General features: G+C 36.2%; 2 protein-coding genes across 3 annotated transcripts in view; one reads left to right on the forward strand and one right to left on the reverse strand.

Annotated features, from left to right (window-relative positions):
- LOC135803897 (5-hydroxytryptamine receptor 1-like) overlaps positions 1 to 20,426 on the reverse strand; it is a 35,780-nt gene that overhangs the window by 5,888 nt on the left and 9,466 nt on the right. The window contains exon 2 of one of the 2 annotated variants that reach the window (XM_065317623.1): positions 15,960 to 15,995. The exons of the other annotated variant lie outside the window; for it this stretch is intronic. The gene's annotated coding sequence lies outside the window, so the exon portion shown is untranslated. The remainder of the gene's footprint in view (positions 1 to 15,959; positions 15,996 to 20,426) is intronic. 2 annotated transcript variants of the gene reach the window in all.
- LOC135803895 (uncharacterized) lies at positions 829 to 7,022 on the forward strand. The gene is made up of 2 exons (XM_065317621.1): positions 829 to 1,042; positions 1,093 to 7,022. The coding sequence occupies exons 1-2, from the start codon at positions 991 to 993 to the stop codon at positions 5,436 to 5,438; spliced, it is 4,398 nt and encodes a 1,465-aa protein (XP_065173693.1). The 5' UTR covers positions 829 to 990; the 3' UTR covers positions 5,439 to 7,022.

Here is a 20,426-nt window from a genome sequence, read left to right on the forward strand (position 1 = left end):
TACTCTAATGTTGTCAGCTGACATAATTTTATCTGGAATAGTATTTTAAATATCAAGTGCGCTAAGTGGCACTTTAGTCACGTTTAGTGTGATGCTTACGCTATTTTTTCTACTTTATGTCCAAGTTTAGTTTTTGTGTGGAAACTTTTTATTCTAAAACTTCAAAATTCGCAAACTCCACCCCGTGACTAAAACCCGTGACTAAAGTACTTTATCCACTACTTTAGTCATCCCTGATTAAAATACCACTTTTCCTAAAAAACTATTTTTTCCTAAATAAATTTTTTGATGTTTTGACACCGCCAATTTCATTTATTATTTCTGCAATATCCAACAGATAAATGTAGCTTGTAGGAAAATGTAAATATGTCCTGGTTAGCTGACTGCAAATGCCACATATGATGTCGACCGCAGAAACAGGACCACCAACAGCTGCGCCTCACGTCCGCGGCCAGAAACGGCACAAATTCACAACAAACAAGCGCGCTTCAATGATCATTCGCATTCGTATTGGTGCGTTGTCATGTCAGCGCAAAACAATACATTATTAAACGGCGAATATTCGGCGTCGTCTTTGTCCTCCGCCTAAATTAATTCCACACGCAAACTATTCAAAATTTGTCCGGCATAATATCAACTCGAATTATCCTCACATATCGCTTTAATGAGGATTAATTATTTATATGCTCTTCGTTCATTTGTTTGAATTAAAACTGATTTATTAATATAGAGTGCCTTGGTTATCAAAAATTTGACTTTTACCAAAAATAAATCAAAATATAAAAAATGTCGACGCAGCGTCAATCGTATAGTATCCGTATTAATCCTTCGAGGATAATTCATAAAAACCGACTTGATTTGAGTAAACAAATCTATACAGAGGATTTCGATGAAGAAACTTCAATTTTTAGAAAATTGTGTTTAGTGCCCTTTGAGCCTATCTGGTATTACTTTGTGATTATCCTTGGGCTAATCAATAGTCTTGTCGCGATGCTAAACTGCATGAATGTGGTTTCCGGAGAGCCTGATCAAAGAATTTCAAGTAAGTCACAAAAAAATTAAAAAAAAATTTTTTTTCTTTTAACATTTTAGAAATTTTTTACTTTTGTGACATTGTATGGTGCCTCAACACATCCCTGTTAATCTGTGTAATGTTTGTGCGTAATTTAAAAACCGCGCAGATAAAATTACCAACGCGAAGAATGTGGTGGTTGTTTCTGGACTACGTCAGTATAATCCCTGTGGAACTCTTTGTCCCAACCGGAATGCAAGCCTACGTCGCGCTGAACAAAACACTCAAAATTGTCTACATCATGTACGTGTTTCGCTTTGTCAACTCGATGCTCGAGTCGAAGATAGTCATCCGCGTCTTTCAGCTGATATGCCAACTCTTGTACTTCATCACGCTCGTGTCGCTGATCTTCACCGTGATATTATACAAGTACGACACGAATCCGCAACGACATCGCATCAATGAAATCTTTTACATTGTCTCGGATCACATGACTGGCAAGGGTTTTGGTCAGATGGCAATGGAACATTATTACAACAAATCCCTATTGATTTTAAGCACACTAGCGTTATTCGTTGGTGTGTTATTGATCGCCACAGCAAACGTGACGTTTTTATTCTTTATGGCGTCATCGGAAAAGACACAATTTCGTTATAGATTCAATTGTTTAATAGACCACATTAAACGCAGGAAATTCCAACCGAATTTTATAAATTGTTTCGAGATATTGTTTGATACTTTATGGACTAATGCAAGGGGAATAGAAAAATCAATCGGTGGACGTAGAAAGAAAAAAGTTGAAGAAAAATTTGGAAAATCAAAGATTTTATCTCGGACCTTTTTCGCTGAGATTACCATTGATATGTGTACGGGGATATTTAAGCATTCCATACTCTTGAGTCAATTACCAGTGGCGTTCCTGCGCGACCTTTCCGCGTACGTCGTTTACGAAGTGTACGTGCAGCATCAGCTCATTTGCAAATTGGACGAATTGAAGGATAAGATGATTTACATTCACAAGGGTGTCGTCGAGATCATTTCGGACGAGGACGGCGAAACGCCAGTGATGAAATTAACAGCGGGCACATGCTTCTCGGAGGTTTGCCTCTTTGTCCCCTACAGGAGTAATTGCCTTGTGCGCTGTGCTTCCACCTGCATCTTTCACATCCTCCACAGGAACGATTTTATTCGCATGGTATGCAAATATCCACAGATCCATCGTACTCTACGCTATGACATCGAGGAGCGTTTGAATGAAGGGCGTACATTGAAGAAAATACAGGATATTTACAATAAACGCGCGGATCAGATACAGAAATGTCCGAATTTGTGTTGGCTGGTATATGTGTTGCATAAGATGATCGCCATTGAGCATACGCATGTTGCCGCACAGCATAGTCTTGGTAATATGTTACTGGAAAGGTTTATTAATGAAGAAAGGTTTAAAAATCATATTTTTTCACCGGTTTATTTAACGTTATATGCCGTACCAGAAGAACACCAGGATTATAATGATACTTTGTTTGCAAAATCAACGTTTCCGTATGTTTTGAAACCGGACACAGGTCTAACCTTATTCTGGGAGATACTCATTGCTACGTTGGCGCTGGCAGCGGGATTATTAATACCTTATTATGCTTTTACTCATCAAAGTTACAACTTGAAGAATGTGGATAATGTGGTTTACTTTTTTACAACCGTCTGGTTTGTGGACCTTATAATTCAACTCAGGATATCAATAGTTTATGAAAGAAAGTTTGTTTCTGGGTTTTTGGATATCCTCATTATGAAACTAACAAGTATTGTCTTCCTATTGGATATCGCATCGCTTATTCCAGTGGAGATGTTCAGCGGTGTTTTTGTGACTGAAAGTAATCGAAATTACGTCTATATGAATCGTATTCTGAAGTTGGCACGTGTAATACGTTTACTGCTGCGCTGGGAAGGACGTTACAATAGCAACCCGTTGATTGTGCGCTTTGTATGCGCCATCTTGTTTATCATCTACAGCGTCTTCATATTCTCCTGTGTGTATTACTACATTGGATATCGCGAGGATGGCGGTGCGAAACAATTTGAGATTTTGCTCTTCTACACGTCACAAATGCTTACTGGTGTCTCTGTTTGGGTGGAGGGTTATTCTGGTTATCGCAAATATCATCTGGTTAACATTGGTATGTATTTGATCATCTGTACGGTTTACTCCGTGTTGTACGGCATGATATTCTCAGCGCGCGCTTCGGTGCAGTTGAATGTGTTGCGCATTAAACACAATACGAAAGCTCTTATTCAAGCTGCGGTTAGTATGGATCCACGTTATGAATCTTATATCCATGATACCATGCACGACATGATCACAATCGATAATGGGTTTACATTATTGGCGCCTTGGTATTTGTACGACTTGATGCCGATGGAGTTTTTAGGTTATCTCTATGAGACTACTTATAGGAAGTCGATTGAAGAGTTGCCTATATTTGCGGGTATACCACCAATTATACTGAAGAAAATATTTGAGGAAGCAGCGTATATTCGTGAGTACATGGCGCATGAAGTGATTTTTCATGTTGGGGATATCCTGGGGGATTTGATGATATTGGTTAATGGATGTTGTGAGGTTATATCCGGTGTTAGTCTGAACTCCAGAATGGAGCAAGCTGTTTATGAGTTAAACAGTGTGGAAATAGCTCTTATACTTCCAATGAGAACCACTGTTTGCACTTTAACACATTGCCGTACCTTGTGTATTAGGTACCAGGTTATGAGAAGAGTGTTGTATACGCATGCGTCACCTAAGTCCACTGTACGTGGGCAATTATCAGGTATGCGTGATTTACGTGCTAAGATACAACACGCGCAGGTTCAATATTTCAACCAGGATCTTTTGGATAAACGTAGAATGGAGACATCTATGCAACCCCATGTATTTTTTGGTCGTACCAATCCAGCATACATAGCAGCATATAAAAAATCTGGTATGTCTAAAATGCGATGGATGTTCATGAACATGTCATTTTGCCCAAATGGTGAATTTTTGGAAATGTGGGAGATAGCCAGATGTGTCTGTGCTGTCCTATCAGCATTATTCTTTACAACCATCACATTTTGTTTCTACAAGGTACCACACCCAGTTGGGATCATAAAATGGACTCTGGAGGTTATGGCAGCCATTGATATCTACATCAGGTTACATGTGGCTTATTACAATGAAGAAGGTGCCCTGGTGACACACCCTAGCAAGACCATCATATACTATGTAAAACATGGTCTTTTGGTTGATATCATAGGGGCCTTACCATTACACATAGCTATCATAAAAACAGAGTACGCCATTTTGAATGTCAACAAGATATTACAACTCCATAGATATTTCGCATTCCTAAGGTATAAAAAGCAGAATAGTGTGGTACCCCGTCACAAGTTGTATATATTTGCTGAGTTACCAGCTCTGTTGGTGTGGATCAATATTATAGCAAGTCTCTTACTCCTGTTGAATTGTAAGATTGATATGAGTGACCCTTATTCACCTACAGTTGAATGTGAACAAGGAGGTATCTTTGGGTTCAATAGTGATTCCAATGTTCGAGATCCCAATATAGCCCATGTTCATGCTATCTATATAGTCCTAAGCATCATATCAAAGATAGCAGTTCAAGGGTTTAAGGTGACAGGTCGTAGGAATATGGTGTTTGTATCTATGATGGCTTTCTTTGGTTTTTGTTTTGATGTCATCAACGCAGCAAGGGTTTTCGGATACTTTATCCATGAATACGTGGAAACCATGCATAATGATCTCCGGTTACGTTTGTTGAAGAGTTTTGTGATGAATAAAGAACGTGATTCTTCCACAACAAGTATAGATCTCTATCACAGGGCAGAAACACATATAAAACGTATCTGGAGCATGGATAGGAATAATGTCCATAAACATTGTGAGGGTATACCAGAAAATTTACGCAGGGATATTTTGTATGTGAAATTTGCACACGTGTTAAACGTATCTTGTTTGAATGCAGTACATGGAATAAAACCTTTTGTGAGGAATTTATTAACCAAGTCGGAGTATAGAATATTCGAAGCTGATGATATAGTCCAGATGGAGAATGATATCTGTAAATATACTATTATCATCTATAGTGGTCTGGTTTGTATTGATCCAAGTTTCGAGGAAGATAATCAATGTATAAAGAAGACCTGCATCTCCTTGGGACCTGGGTCTATTATTGGAAACCTATGTCCTTTGCAATACAACAGATTGAAGGTTAATATGGTAGCCCTTGGGGTTCTGGAGTTGTTGTATATAAAACCAACACTTTCTTTGAAATTCTCCAACATTTTCCACAATGTCAAGAGACTTTCAGTGACCTACGAAGGGTACACCTTACACATGTCCCGGGTACCTCCAATTTTACATACCCTAAACTAGCTAAACGTAAAGGTGGGAAGGATCAATGGAAAATATCAAACTACGTAGGTTTTGCTTTCTTTACTTTGAATGTCCTGAACTTCATGGGAGCATACCTACCACAAATCGTATACTTCCATGATATCATCACTGTTAGAATACAAGATAACCTGTATCATATCACAATGGATGTATGTTATATAGTTGCAATTATCATGGTGTTCTTTCTTCCAATTACTAATGAAAAAGGAGATATGATGTCCCGGAAAGTTATCCTGAGGAAATTCTTTAAACCATGGTTGTTTTATGTATCTCTCCTGGGAGCTGTACCATTTTACGTTTTCATCATACAATTTGATTCTATGATCTCATTCTACAGTATCGCTGCATCTAGAGCCAATGTTCTCCTACGGATCTTTTTCTGTTTTAAAATCATCAACACCTCGTTAAACAGGGTACCCTTATGGATGTTCACATTTAAATACATAATAAACCTGATGATTATCATACTATCAATTGGAGGTACCACAGCCCTGCTAATATTCATCTCAGAAGTAAGCAAAGAAAACATGAGACCCAAAATTGAATTGAAAGCTCTTCTAGACGCACCATCAAATACAAAGTATGAACACATGGTGACCTACCTCTACATTGTCAGCAATATGTTTACACACACTTCCCAAGCTTTCTACCACCCAGTTGGTCTTATCTACATTGTAGTGTTTATAATCATGATGTCCATGGTCATGGTATACAACACTGTCATATACTCAACAGTGGTATCAATGGTCCAAGCCCTTCAACAACTCAAGTTGGATTACCTCACTGAGAAGAAACAAATCGAAGCTTTCATGAAACGCAGTGACACTTCGTCAATCCTCTATGACCGTTTGAATTTCTACTGTAAAATGACCTGGGATAAACGCAAAGGATTCAAAATCCCACAATTATTCCTTGACCTCCCTGCATATCTCCGAGAACCAATGTCAAGGGATTTATTCGGAAGGATTTTAGACAATCATGAGTTTTTTGAACAGATACACTACGACCTCAAGAGACAGATCTATACAAAATTAAAGTTGGAATACTACTATCATGGTGATTTTATTATCTACGATGGGACCATTGATGATACAATGTACTTTGTCCACAAGGGTATTGTTGTATCCTTGGTGGATGGAAGCAGTGAAGTGCAGCATACATTTGTCGCCGGCGACTCGTTTGCACTGATGCAAGGCATCACCGAGAATCTTCCGCACGATTTATCTTATCGGGTTGTCTGTGATAGCGTCATCTTGTCGCTGGCGAAACAAGACTGGGAGTACATGCTGCATTTTTTCCCGGCGAGTAAGAAGATTATTTCGTTGGTGGCGAAATCTATATTCATGCGACCATCGGAGTGATTCAAGGTTTTAATCCGGAATGGGTTCATTACATTAAATCCAGCGATGAATAATGTATTAGGAATAATTGATTATGTGCCAATCAAATTGTTTTCATGGGATTCCACGCATGAGGAGCGGATTTATATTTATTATCTTGCGTGGGTAGACAATAGAGGGTTGAATAATAATGTTTTCGAAAATAAACACAATAACAGAGTTATTTTGGGTTGTGAATTAATTAAAATGTTGGCTGGATGCGATTTTAAAGCTAAATTTAACTGCACTTGCCTTCAAGAAGTGTAATGTATGTGGTTTATTGATTTTGTGGGTTGGGGGTTGTAAGTACTATTTTTGCCAAGCGTAACCTTCGATGAATAAGCAGTGCAGTGCATTGCAGTGCGAATGGAAGCGAATAATCAATTTGACGTGCACAGGAAGGGAAAATATTTCAATTTGGAACTTTTCGAATGCATTGGGGAAATAAAATGTTTGCTTGTATTTAATTTGGCGACAAACATCCAAGTGCCTAAACATACAAAACGTCATATTTGATTGTGAATTGCTTGTGGTTGCAATATACTCCCACGAGACGCTTTTGTTTTGCTTTTGTCAACAGAATGTGTGAATTTTTCACATGGAATAAATATTTGCACAGATTGTTATTCAATTCCAAACAAATTCGAAAAATTTTAAATCAAATATGCAAAAAATTCCATTTCCACGTTTCAATAAACTTCTCATATCAATTAATCATTTTATCATGCCCACAATAAAATTTAAAATGTTTATTCGTCATAAAATCCTTCTGGAAACTCTAAAACTGCCAATTTTACAACAATAAAAATTATTTTATGTCCCACAATTAACCTAGATAAATAAATAATTGATTTCATTGCATTTTCGTTGATTGTCTTATTCAGCAGATGAAATAAACTTTAAATTATTCAGAAAGTCTCCTATTGAAGCTTTTAAGCTTTTGTCCTTTTGTCCTTTGACCTGATACTTACTTAACTTAACTAAATAACAGCTAAAATGCGACTTAATAGAAAAAAAGAGTGCAGTAAGCAAAACCAAGACATCCCAACATCTTTCAAACAAGCCGCGCGATGCTTTCGATGCTTGCAGCGACGACGTCGATGGCATTATGTCTACAAAGAAAATTGAATTGAAGCGCACCGCGTGAATCTCGTGCATCCTTTCATCTTGTACACTTTTGATGTGATTTTAATTAGCGCACAAAGGGTTTTTGCGTTACGTTCGTTACTTAACACGTTACTCTTTTACTCTTTCTCTTCTCTTCCCAAAAACGGGAGGAGTTTTAGTATGATTAAATTTTCTATTTATAATTACTCATTAATTAATCAAAATTTCATTTTTTGCAATCAGACTAATAAATTACTTGATTACAAAGTTTTGTTGCATTAATATTAGAAATTAGGTGATAAAGGATAAAGTAGACAATATTATAGGTTATGATATGACATAACCTCAATTAAAAACTATTTTTCTTTGCTTCCTTTGATTCTTTGAGTTTTTAATTGTTTTTTCTACTTCCACCTTTAAAATGCTACTTTATCCACAGTTTTGAGATACGAAAAGTGGTACTTTAATCATGGATGGTCAAAACCGTGACTAAAACACTTTACTAGTGACTAAAATACCATTTAGCGCACTTGATACTAAATTTACACAAATTGGCAGCATTCACAACAAAATATTATAAGAAATAAAAAATCAGATGTCAAACATTGAAGTAGACAAAATTATAGGTTACTAGCTTTAACCCGCGGCTTCGCTCGCGAATATCTAAAATAATGAAGTTGCTTCCGTACGCGTCTGTAGTCACAGCAGAAGTAACAATGAAGTAGAATGGCGGGAAGTTTAAAATGGCTGAAAGTATAGTCTATGGAAGTATAGTGTACAGTCTCCATAGTGTAGTCAATTGGATTTGATGTTGGCGTAGCTGTCGGTAATACAGTGTGATAATACAGTGTGATGGTACTATACTACTTAGGTTTGAGCTTCATTGCTGGAATGCTAGATGGCGTTAAAGTAGTCAAATAGCCAGATGCAGAGGTATTATTTGCTAAACAATTTCTTTATTTTATTTAAAAAATAATTAACCATTCGGGGACCACTAAGAATATGTGTACAAATTTTCATGATGATCGGTTAAGTAGTTTTTGCGTGAAAGTGTAACAAACATCAGGGCTTTCGCATTTATAATATTAGTAGCGATAACACACAACATAACCTCATCTAAATGCTAGTTTTCTTTTTCTCATTTTATTTTGTAATTTTTTCAATGTTTTAATAATAATTTGGTCCAAATATTCTTGAATTATAAATACTGCAATCCTGCGGACTTATTCTCCGCACGTATCGTGCTAATCTACCGAAATTCCTTTCATTATTCCCCTTTGTATCCACCAGCCACTTCTAGTAGCCCTTATAAATCCCCCGTAATGTTCCTTTTGTTTCGAGATTTTGCGTGGCGGATGAAATTTAAAAATAACATTACGTGCGTGCGGATTATCTCGCCGTGTGCATCAATGTTATCTGATAAACAACAAATAATCCGCCACCCAACAGCGCAGCGTAACCATTTGGCACTGGATTAAATTACGCTCAATTGGAGCACGTTGTTTGTCGGTTGTTTCACGCTCGCGTGCGATAATTTTCAGCGCCGCAAGCGAAACGAACTAAGGTTGCGGAAGGACAGCGCGATTAATGCGCTGAAAGAACCCGTTTACGACGCGGCGGCGGCGAATAATTCAATTATTGCGACGTTGTATTCACAGCACAAGTTGCATCCTTGGATTTCTTCGCGAAATTAACGACCGACGCTGATTGATAATCGTGATAATGACTTGCGCTTCATAAATTACGAAATTACGCATTAGAATCATTAGTTTGCTAATTTTAGACGTTATACATTTATTTTTAATATAATTCACTGAGCTGCGCGTTGAGGGTTAATTCTACGTTGATGAAGAACTGCACGTAGCAAATATTTAACTCGACGGGACAAAGCTCTCCGGGTGCACGCGTTTTAATCAAAAGCAGATACCAGGACCATGTCCAATTTGCACATACGGGTAATCGAGGCACTGCATCATGCTGCACATTAAACAGCACTATGTGAAGAGTGCTCATACATAACCTAACTTGACATCCACCCAAGCTTTGCATTGTACATTAACTTAATCCACTTTAACTTAATTTCCACGCTACCATCAATAATAGTAAATATTTTGTGGACCTTAAAATGACATAACCTAAATGTAAACGTAAACCGCCATTATGTGACCCGCAAAACAATCCGTGCGCGCAAGTTTCATGCGTTTCAAGCTGAAACTAAACACAACTTTGTACCGAAACTCCAACTCCAAGAGGCAGGAGTTTGTGCAAGTTTAAAATCAACACTCATGACTACATAACCACCTCATAACCTCAAACCTCATCGTCGAGTGATAAATTAGAAAACTGTAAATTTCCGCGAGTGGATTTTATGCAAAGTTGAACTTTAACTGAGCAAAAACTTGTTTGACCATCGCTGTCGACCTTTTTGTTGTGCACACGCTTAATGATAGCGCTAATGAAATTATGTTCAGCAAGTTTAATTAATTCTAACACATGTAGGCAACCAAGTATACATGTATTCATGGAAACTCAATGTTTTACACCATGTTAACTCGATTTTTTTTAATATAAAGTAATAAAGTTTATATTTGTATATTTTTATCTTTGAGCTGATGTAAATGTGTGGAGAATTTAATACAAAGCAGAAAGCTTACATCTAACAATGGATTATTTATTAAAGAAGCAAATGCATTCGGAGCATGCATGATTAATGCGGTGTGGAAGTTGCGACGGCGGCTGTGTAGCAATGTCGGGATGTGCGCCGCCTCCACAGCCGCCGCCACCGCATAAAGAGGGTGTGATGCCTCGGTGTAAGCGACAGCGCACTCGGAAAATATAGTGCAAGTTGGGAAAAGTTCCCGAAAACCGCGCCTCGACGATCCGCCCCGGGGCGCGCACTCAATTTCACTGTGTTCATTGTTTATTTCCACGTTTGATGTGCACCACTACCGGCAACAACAATCACATCAACTATTCTCGACTTGCCATATTAACTAAACGCATAAATTCGTAAAATTTTAATTTAAAAATATTTTCGTAAAAGAGTAATATAAGAGAAATATTTGCTTATGCGTTTATTTCATATTACTCTTCTTTTGAGAATTCATCCAGACAAAAGTTTTACGTTGCAAAACGTCCGGGATATTTATTATTCACTTTTGTTCGCTCCGGTTTTTGCGAATTTTATTAAGTGGAGGCGCCGGGCATCATTGTATAGAATAGATCTTTTTATATTGAATAATATAAATTGTGAGATATACAATTTTTATGCAAAGCTTTTAAAATGAGTTTTCATTATGAAAAAAAAAGTGTGCATAGTTTAGAAGCTTTACGGGTTAATTATGACTTAATTTTTTATGCATAAGCACTCAAGAGATAACCCTTCAGTGAAAACTCGGCGCAAGTTGAGTGAATTTTTAATAAATTTTGTTTCACGTATATTAAGCGGATTTAACAAGGCAATAAAGCTTATAGGTGCTTATAATAAGTGATATCACATAAAACTACCCCTCGATGAGTAAAAATGATTAAAAAAATTAAATTTGGATTAATAATGATTTGATTCATGATAAAATTGAGTTTTATTTGCACATATTTATATAATCGGCGTAGTAATTAAATTTTCTGGTTATAAAGCACTTAGGTGTAAATGGGGGTGCGCTGTCGACCCTTGTCGCGAGGTGTTGATACCTGCGCATATCATATTGCCCGCCGAGCGGGATTTAAGTGCTCGCGACACGCATTACACCTGCGTAATAGGCAAATCAATATTCGGCAATTATTTAATTAATCTGTTTGGACGTCGTTTGTGTGCGGCACGCATGCATGCCACCTACCCCTCAGTCGGTGGTTTATTGAAGCATATGCGACGACATAAATGACATTCATTATAGACATGATTGATTTAGATTTAATTGGATCGATTACTGATGGTAATTTTATTAAGTTGATATTAAATAATAATTAAAAATTTAATTCTTTTATTTTCACTTGTAAAGCGTCACTTTTTTCGAGGTTTTGAGGCATGAAAAGTGCACTTTAATCACGACCATGACTAAAGTACTTTATTCGTGACTATAGAGCTGTTTAGAGCATCCAAATGATATTTTTCGTAAAAGCAAATTTTTCTCACAGGTTGAGACTCAAAAAGTGATACTTACATCACAGACAACCAAAATCGTGACTAAAGTACTTTAGTCACGGGGTGGACCATGCGTCTGCGCATGCGCAAACACTCATCTATTTATAACATTACATTTTCTGGTAGTGGGCGAATAAAATTCGTAATTTTAAAATAAAAAGTTCAAACGTGGTTAAAATGTTGTTTAGCACACTTGTTACTTAATACACCATATTAATAAGTTATTAGGTGTTTGATGATAAATTTCTATGTTATGACATTTGGATGTGATTTGTTATGATTGTTGCAATCATTACCGATTGTTATGTTTGTCGTTAGATGAATAATAAATTACTTCGGGTGTATAAATTTGTTCCACTCGAATGTTGAATGTTGAAGCAAATGTAAATTTTATTGATTACTATTTCTGACAATTCCCCAAACGGAAAAAATCAAGTCGAAACCGGTAATAGGGTAAAATGCGTACATTTGCGTCAACTATTGATTAAGAACTTTTATGTGCACATAATAACGTCAGAAAATCATAATTTATGTTCGTCGTTTGTTGTCGCTCGCACATTTTCCTCCCAACGTAATAAAAATTAAAATATAAACCGATAACTACACAAAGTTGTAACTTATATAAAAGCACTAGTTTTACTCTAAACACTCGAGGCTTGAGCTCTGCGATAATATTTAGCTTTTATTAAAAGGTATTCGCTGGTCGGTTTTTTGTTGACATTAGAAATTTATTTCCACGAGAAACGAGAAATGAGAAGACTCTCTGCCGGCAATAAGTAAAATTTAACGCTGGCGTGCACACACATAAAAATTCGCCGCGCGCCGCTGACAATGCACCCCTAACCACCAACATTGCCGCCTACTGCCGCCACCGCCAACCGCGACGAGTAAGGTAATAACTCTGAAAAATATACGAGTCGCTCAAGTACATCCAATGAATAATTTCCTCGGTCGGCGTAATTATTCTCGCACTTAAATTCGTTACTCTGCGAATAGGCTACAGTCCGACCAACACTCAAATGTCTTTCCATTAGTGACAAGAATATTACTCTCACCGTGGTTAGGTTGAATGTAGGCCAACATTTCTCATAATCAGGTTTTTTCAAGAAAATTTTATTGGATATTGATTGAGGGAAAAACTTGTATTTTTAGTCTTGTCTTAGAAAAAATGAAATATCTTCAAAACTATTTTATGTACCGTTTTGACAAACATATTTTCTGAAAGATAATTTAATTGCGAATCTTTTCAATAAATTATATTTTGATAATATATTAGAAAAAGAAAGTAAAAAAACCAAAATACGTAAAAAATCACAAAAAAAAACTTAAATACTTTTTGTAACTTTTCAGAAAAAACTGCCATATCTTCAAAAATATTAATCGCACGGAACGAACAAATATATTTTCTGAAAGATGATTTAATTGTGATTCTTTTGGATAAAATATGTTTTGATTATATATTGCAGAAACAAACGAAAAAAATCAAAAGTGTCAAAAAATCACAAAATGTTTTTTGTCACTTTTCAGAAAAATTGCAATAACTTTAAAAATATTAATCGCACAGTACTGATAAATACATTTTCTGAAAGATAATTTAATTGTGCATCTTCTTGCTCTAAAATATTTTTAAAATTCAACACAGAAAAAAAGATATTAAATCAAAACTGATAAATTCCTAGGTGGCTATAAATAGCTGCTCGTAATTATGACATTACAACTTATGACATTGACAGGAAGAGAAAAAAATATCCAATTCAATTATTCACCAAGGTTAATGGCTTGAACTCGTAGCAATTGATAAATTATTAATAATTATTTACAGGCACCATTTGCTGAAGTGAACACACCGGTTGCGCTTGGCCGCTTGGCCGCTTTGTTTGGTGCAGCCAAGCAGACGACGATCGATAGGAGTTGAGCTCACATAGGAATTAATAACGAATATAACTTATCGTAGACAAAAGCTGTGACATCAAGGACATTAATAACATCAACAGCTTAATATCACATATCAAATGCCAAAGACTGTAATTATTAGATTATTATTTTTTAAATATATAAATATGAAAAAAAAACTATAAATATTTTTTAATAAAATGATAAAAAAAGAAAAATTTGTTTTAGAGAAAAATTGAGCTTGAAAGTGCATTTTGGTCTTATCAACTTTTTGCAAAAACGTTTCAAGCAATAAAAGTAGGGAATCTCGAGTTTCGCGGAGTTTTGAGGAAGATTCCTCGGTTTAACCATCGATGCTTTCAATGCTTTCAATGTTCACAATGCTCTCAATACTCTCGAGGTAAATATTAGAAAATGCGAAAACAAGGAAAACAAAAATCTTCAACCGGAATAAGGAAATTTCCCGCAACGCAACAGAAAAACGCAAAAACTAATTTTGCATTTCACAAACATTTTTAAATCTACATAATCAAATTATATTTTCATTATTTTCATAATCAAATTACGTTTCTACGAAAAACTAAATTAATTACAAGTTTTTCATAACAAAAATTAAATTCTCTAAAATAACGAGTAAATAGTTGATTAAATAAATGTGTGTTTTTGTTGTTTAAGATTGCAAAATGTAAAACAACGCACTTGTCGCCCGCGGAAATGCAAAACTTCCATCCCGGGCTGTGTGTGAATATTGAAACATTTCGTTCGTGTTTGATGCCAGAAGAGAGAATAAAGGTGAGCGAGTAAAGTTTCTCGGCGCGCGCGTGGCGTTGCATTGAGTACATTGAGTAAGTTGCGAGTCTTTTCAGAATAATGAATACGCATTAGCATGTAAGGCACGAGCGGCATGAAAACGATACACAATGTAATGCCTCTGCGTCTGCCAACAATAACAGCAAGTTTACATAATATTTATACTCGGAATATTTACACTATTTCATTTTTACTCAAGTTCTTTAAATTTTTCCAAAGAAAAAAAATTATTTTTCAAGTTTTTGATGTTTTTTGTTAATTATTTAAATAAATTTTGGCAAATTTTAAAATATTTGGATAATTTTGATATCAGCATAAAGGCGTTTACTCAAATCCTTTAAATTTGACGTTCAAATTTTTTTTTAAAATTTTTTCTCGATTTTTTAACGTTTTTTGTCGATTTTTTGCAAATTATGACAAAACTTGTAATTTTTTCATCTTAACTCCTTGATATTTTAAAAAATAAAAGAAATACGAATCTGAATTTATTTTTCAAACTTCCTAAACGTTTTTTCCCGAGCTAATAAACGAGTTTTTGCAAATGTGGCAAAAATTTCCCAGTGTCTATGTGAAGCGCGTCACTCGCGGGGATGGTTTCATTATCTCCATGCGCGAATAAAAAAATATCATCCACCGCAAACATTCATTCATCCCTACCGCGTGCGTGCTTCTGTGACCGTTTTCATCTGCATGTGCCTCTGGTGGTTTTTTTCAGCTAAACTGTGCGTGGGCGCGCGCTTGATTTACGTCGGCGTCAAAAAACGCTGTTTCTCAACACACAATAAAAACTCATAATTAAAACACACTCCGGTTATTTTTACATTTTGTTATAGAATTTATCAATTGGTTTGTTTTTTTGTCTCTCTATGTGTGTATGTGATCGACGTGTTATCGACTCTTTGCGTGCTTGGTGAAGGATTGAAAGGACAAAAGCGGATCCCGCTGCTGACGTATTTAATCAGCGCGCAACGCGCAGATCAATCCTCTCGAAATTGCACTTGGAAATCCTCAATCGGAGCGGATAATACCGACGACACGTGGAAAATTTCGTTCCAGCCAAGTGTCGATAATGTTAATTAAAGATGTGTCTCGTGAGAGTTTTACGATCGCGCGCGATTTATTTTTATTATTTTCAATCAGTCGACGTTAAGATTTATCGCTTCAACTTACATTAAACTCGCTGCGGTTGATGATCCAATACTCATCCTGCAAACAATAAAATAATGTTTAATTTTTTACGCCAAAAAAAAAGAAACAAAAATAAAAAATCCAATTATTTCCAATTGGAAATAGTTCATGGTGTTCCACTTTGTGTGTTTCTCATGTTTGTACGCTTGTACTCGTCGTCAACCTCTTTAATCACGTTTTGTTGCCGTTCGATTAAGAGACCAACCGGTCTCCTGAGGGACGGCGCGCGTTCACCGCCCGAATCAATCAGGCGCGTGTGTGTGGTCAAGCGGGTATTTGTCCAGCAATCGAAAAACACAAAGACTTATCCGACCTTATCTTCAAAACACAAAAAAGACGGAAAAACTAAAGATATACGCTTGTTTACCACAGAAAGTCAAAAAGTGGAGGCGCCGGGCATTACTATTACAAAACACAAAACTATATAAAATTTAATTAACTAAAATTCATATAAATATAAATAGAACATTACCATTGTTAATTTCGCATTGTAAGGGTGATATTTTAGTTTGTAAACGTGTGGGTGTGACATTAGGACGTGCGTGTCCTGGGATCACACCCTGGGACTCACGTGAGCATTAATCATTGAGTTGGGAGCACACACTTTGCGCACGATTTGTGTATGCAATTAAAATTGCTTGATTAAACATGTTTTATTGCGTCAGAGTGAAATTTCATATGAAATTTCTTGCGCACAACGCGCAATGTAAAATCTGCATCGCAACATGCACGTTTCATGTTACACGTTGTACAATTGTTAAACACTGTGCGCTTCAGTGCTCCGCCAGCGCCGAAAGTGTCCGATGATAATACCCAGCGATATTTGCTTTCGTCGTCGTTCACAACATGTTTGCTGCATGTTATCTGCCGCCCCCACAATAGCGCAAACTGCGTTTCTGGTTTTGTTTCCGACAGCTACGTATCTTATCGCAAAGAGACAAAAATTCGCGTTGTTTTTGCTGCATTTTGAGACTGGAATCGATAGGTTGTTGACTCTCGCAGAGCGTAAATATAAATATAGAATATAAGTAGATTTATTCTATTCACGTACGCGCGATGTATTCATCTTAAAACATCAAGAAGATAATAATTCTAAGACTCGGCAGCACATCTGCGCAACATTGCGTCGCTCTAGATTTAAATTTAACTCTTTCATCTGCTCATGCTTTCAATTTTATGCCAGAGCTTTCGAGAGCTTTCGTCTTGCGCTGATACATTTATGGTAATTCAATCAACGGCAATATTAAATTTTTATATTTGCAGCAATAAAATCTATATTTATTCAAAGCAAATAAAAAATATTAAATATTAAGTTATTTTATAAAGTAAAACATTTTTTACTGCTTTTTATTTAAAAAAACTTAAAAAATTAATTACTTTAAAAACTTACAGTAAACTGTCAAAAACTGATATTTTAAAAGAAATATAAATAAACCTATTCAATATTCACCGTTTTATCTGTTTATTTTCAACTTTATTTCCGTTTTATAAAAATTTTCGAAAAAAAATCATTCCGCTTACAAGCATCTCAATTTCTTTGCTTTGACTTTGATCCTGTAGAAATATTTACTTTATATTATCATTTTCTGTTTGAACTTGTTGCAATTCGCCATCTCCATCGCTCCCCCACGCCACGAATTTAATTTCAACGCAGCTTTCGGAGATTCTATCAATTTGCATTTGTCTAATATGTAATTATTCGCATTATGCCGCAGCAATTCGCAATTAATTCCGGCGCGCGGGTTGAACGACTCGCTTTTAGCCTGCATGCAAATGATTAGAGTACGAGTTGTGTGCGAGTGTGAGTTGCATTAACCTAACATGAATTAGTTTCGGAATGCGTCAGATTTGCCTCTTCTACGTGCAATATGTATATCGGCATGACATAGCATGTGGTAACATATAGTGGATGCGCCGGGCGAGCGTCTACTTACTGCTGAGCAGGCGCATTCGGCCGGAATGTTGCCGACGCCGACGTACCAACTAATTCAAATTGATTTTCGCGTCACTTGCTTTTCTCATTATGATGTGATGACACAATTGTTTATGCATTTGTGTGCGGAGGTTAATTAATAAACTAAATTTTGCTAAAAAAGCGAATTTTTCGCAGGAAAAAAAATCTTTTGTTCGACGTCAGCGTCTAACAACGTCAACAGCATCATCGAGAAAGAGTCATTATTCCCAAACCAATTCTTTTATGATCCGTAAACCTTCGAGCCGGTTATTTCCCCGAGGAGTGAGCTTTTGCTCACGCTTCGATCAACGACATCCCAACACGAACCATTATCGAGGATAATATTAAAGCCAACTTTCATAATTCATTTATGTCCTGTTAATCATTAATTTCAACTTTTTTTCGCAATATAAACCACGAGTTTTCGTGATGCGCATGCGCAGTTGATACCGGCTCATATATTAAACATGGAATTTCCGGCAAATATCCATCAACGTCCTTCTCATTTCGATCCGCATACCAGTCTTTGTAGTGGTGCTTTACTAGGTCTCCGCTATGTAAAATCCGCGGCTTTGCCGAAAGCTTTGCAACGCATTTACCTAACCCGGATGCACGCTTGTAAACATGAAGAAGTGCTGCGTATGCAGTCCAATATATTTACATGCGCTTAGAAAATGCCGCTTTTAAGCTTTCGGGGCCATAAATATTTATGCGATTTATATTAAATCCATGCGTGCGTGACCAATGTATGCGCAGAGCTTTCGTTGCCTCTCGGATCAACTTCAATTAATAACTTTTGAGGTGAAATTTTTCAATTTGTTATTTATGATTATGTTAATAATACGCGCCGCGCGGCGCAAAAAACTTTCCAGATCGATACGGAAAATGGCGATCAAATTAATTAAATTTGTTGCCCGACACGGTGTACATTTATAAACGGCTGCGCGCCGTAATTATGTCCATAAATTGACGTCATAAAAACGTCCACGGCATGTCAACTTAAACGATTAGTTTTTAATTAAAACGAACGCTCGATTTTTTCCACGTCGGCTGCACTTGCAAAAATCATTAGCGCAACAGTGTGGAAGCGCATTATATCCAGCGCAGTGCGCATACGCTAATAATCTCATGTTATAGTTACGGATTTATAAATGTTTGCCTTGCCTGACACGGTATTATATTCAAAACCGGATGTTAGAGCTTTCGGTGTAAGCTCACCAGAAAATACAAAGCATAAAGATTTAATTTTACTTAAGTTTACTTTACTATAGAGGATATAGTAGAAGTTAAAATAGGTTATATTTTTCTCGCGCATGCGCAGTAAAAAAAGTGGGCGGAGATCCCATACATGATTCTACAGTATAAATCTGTTAAAATTATAAATTAACTAAAGCTCAAAACTTTCTCATATTATACTAAAACCAGACCTCAGAGATTTTAGTAAAAGCTCATCTGAAAATACATAGTTTTAATTTAATTTAACTATAAAATTTAGTATAATTTTATAATGTAATTTAAATTAAGTTAATTTTTCTCGCGCATGCGCAATAAAAAAGTAGGCGGAGCTCCCGCACACGATTCCGGAGTTCTAAGCGAGTAAAATAACCAAAAGTGCAAACATGGCACGGCATTATACTCAAAACCGGATGTTAGAGCTTTCGGTGTAAGCTCACCAGAAAATACAAAGCGCGAAGATGCAATTAGATTTAATTTTACGTAAGTTGATTTTACTATAAAATATATAGTCGTGGTTGAAATAGGTTATTTTTTCTTGCGCATGCGCAGTAAAAAAGTGGGCGGAGATCCCATACATGATTATACAGTTTAAATCTGTTAAAATTATAAATTAACTAAAGCTCAAAACTTTCTCATATTATACTAAAACCAGACCTCAGAGCTTTTAGTAAAAGCTCATCTGAAAATACATAGTTTTAATTTAATTTAACTTTACTTTACAATAAAATTTAGTATAATTTTATAATGTAACTTAAATTAAGTTAATTTTTCTCGCGCATGCGCACTAAAAATGTAGGCGGAGCTCCCACACACGATTCCGGAGTTCTAAGCGCGTAAAATAACCAAAAGTGCAAACATCTGTTAACATTATAAATTGAATGTCGCTGAAAACTAAGTCCGCGCTCGAGTAGAGTCAAAGCGTTCAAATATTTAACATCATATCGTATTATGCACTTGCCTTTCAACGTTTCAACTCCGTGGCTCCTTTCAAACTGAATATGAGCTCGTAATTAACGCGTGCTTACACACTACACATTACGAGTTTTAATTAAAACGATATACGACTTCAAAGAAATAAACTTTGGCTGAATGTTTTTGAATGCATACAATGTGTATAATATGCATAAAGCATTGCCTGTTGAGCTTTGATTAATACTTAAAGTTCACTTTACGCACGCAAATTTTGAGAGCGGGAGTTAAAAGTTACAATGGTAATAATAAGCTGAACGAGTTTACGCTTTGTGTTTGCTGCAGTATTC

Source organism: Atheta coriaria, unplaced genomic scaffold (assembly GCF_025399875.1).
Source record: "Atheta coriaria isolate IRGN ID8LTWV9N9 unplaced genomic scaffold, Caltech_Dcor_3.1 hic_scaffold_3_pilon, whole genome shotgun sequence".
NCBI classification, from domain to species: Eukaryota; Metazoa; Arthropoda; class Insecta; order Coleoptera; family Staphylinidae; genus Dalotia; species Dalotia coriaria.

Excerpts from the sequence above, each read along its gene's own strand:
- LOC135803895 (XM_065317621.1), top strand. The coding sequence starts at position 991 with ATGCTAAACTGCATGAATGTGGTTTCCGGAGAGCCTGATCAAAGAATT. Across the intron at positions 1,043-1,092 it reads GCCTGATCAAAGAATTTCAA|AAATTTTTTACTTTTGTGAC; the intron begins GTAAGTCACAAA and ends TTAACATTTTAG.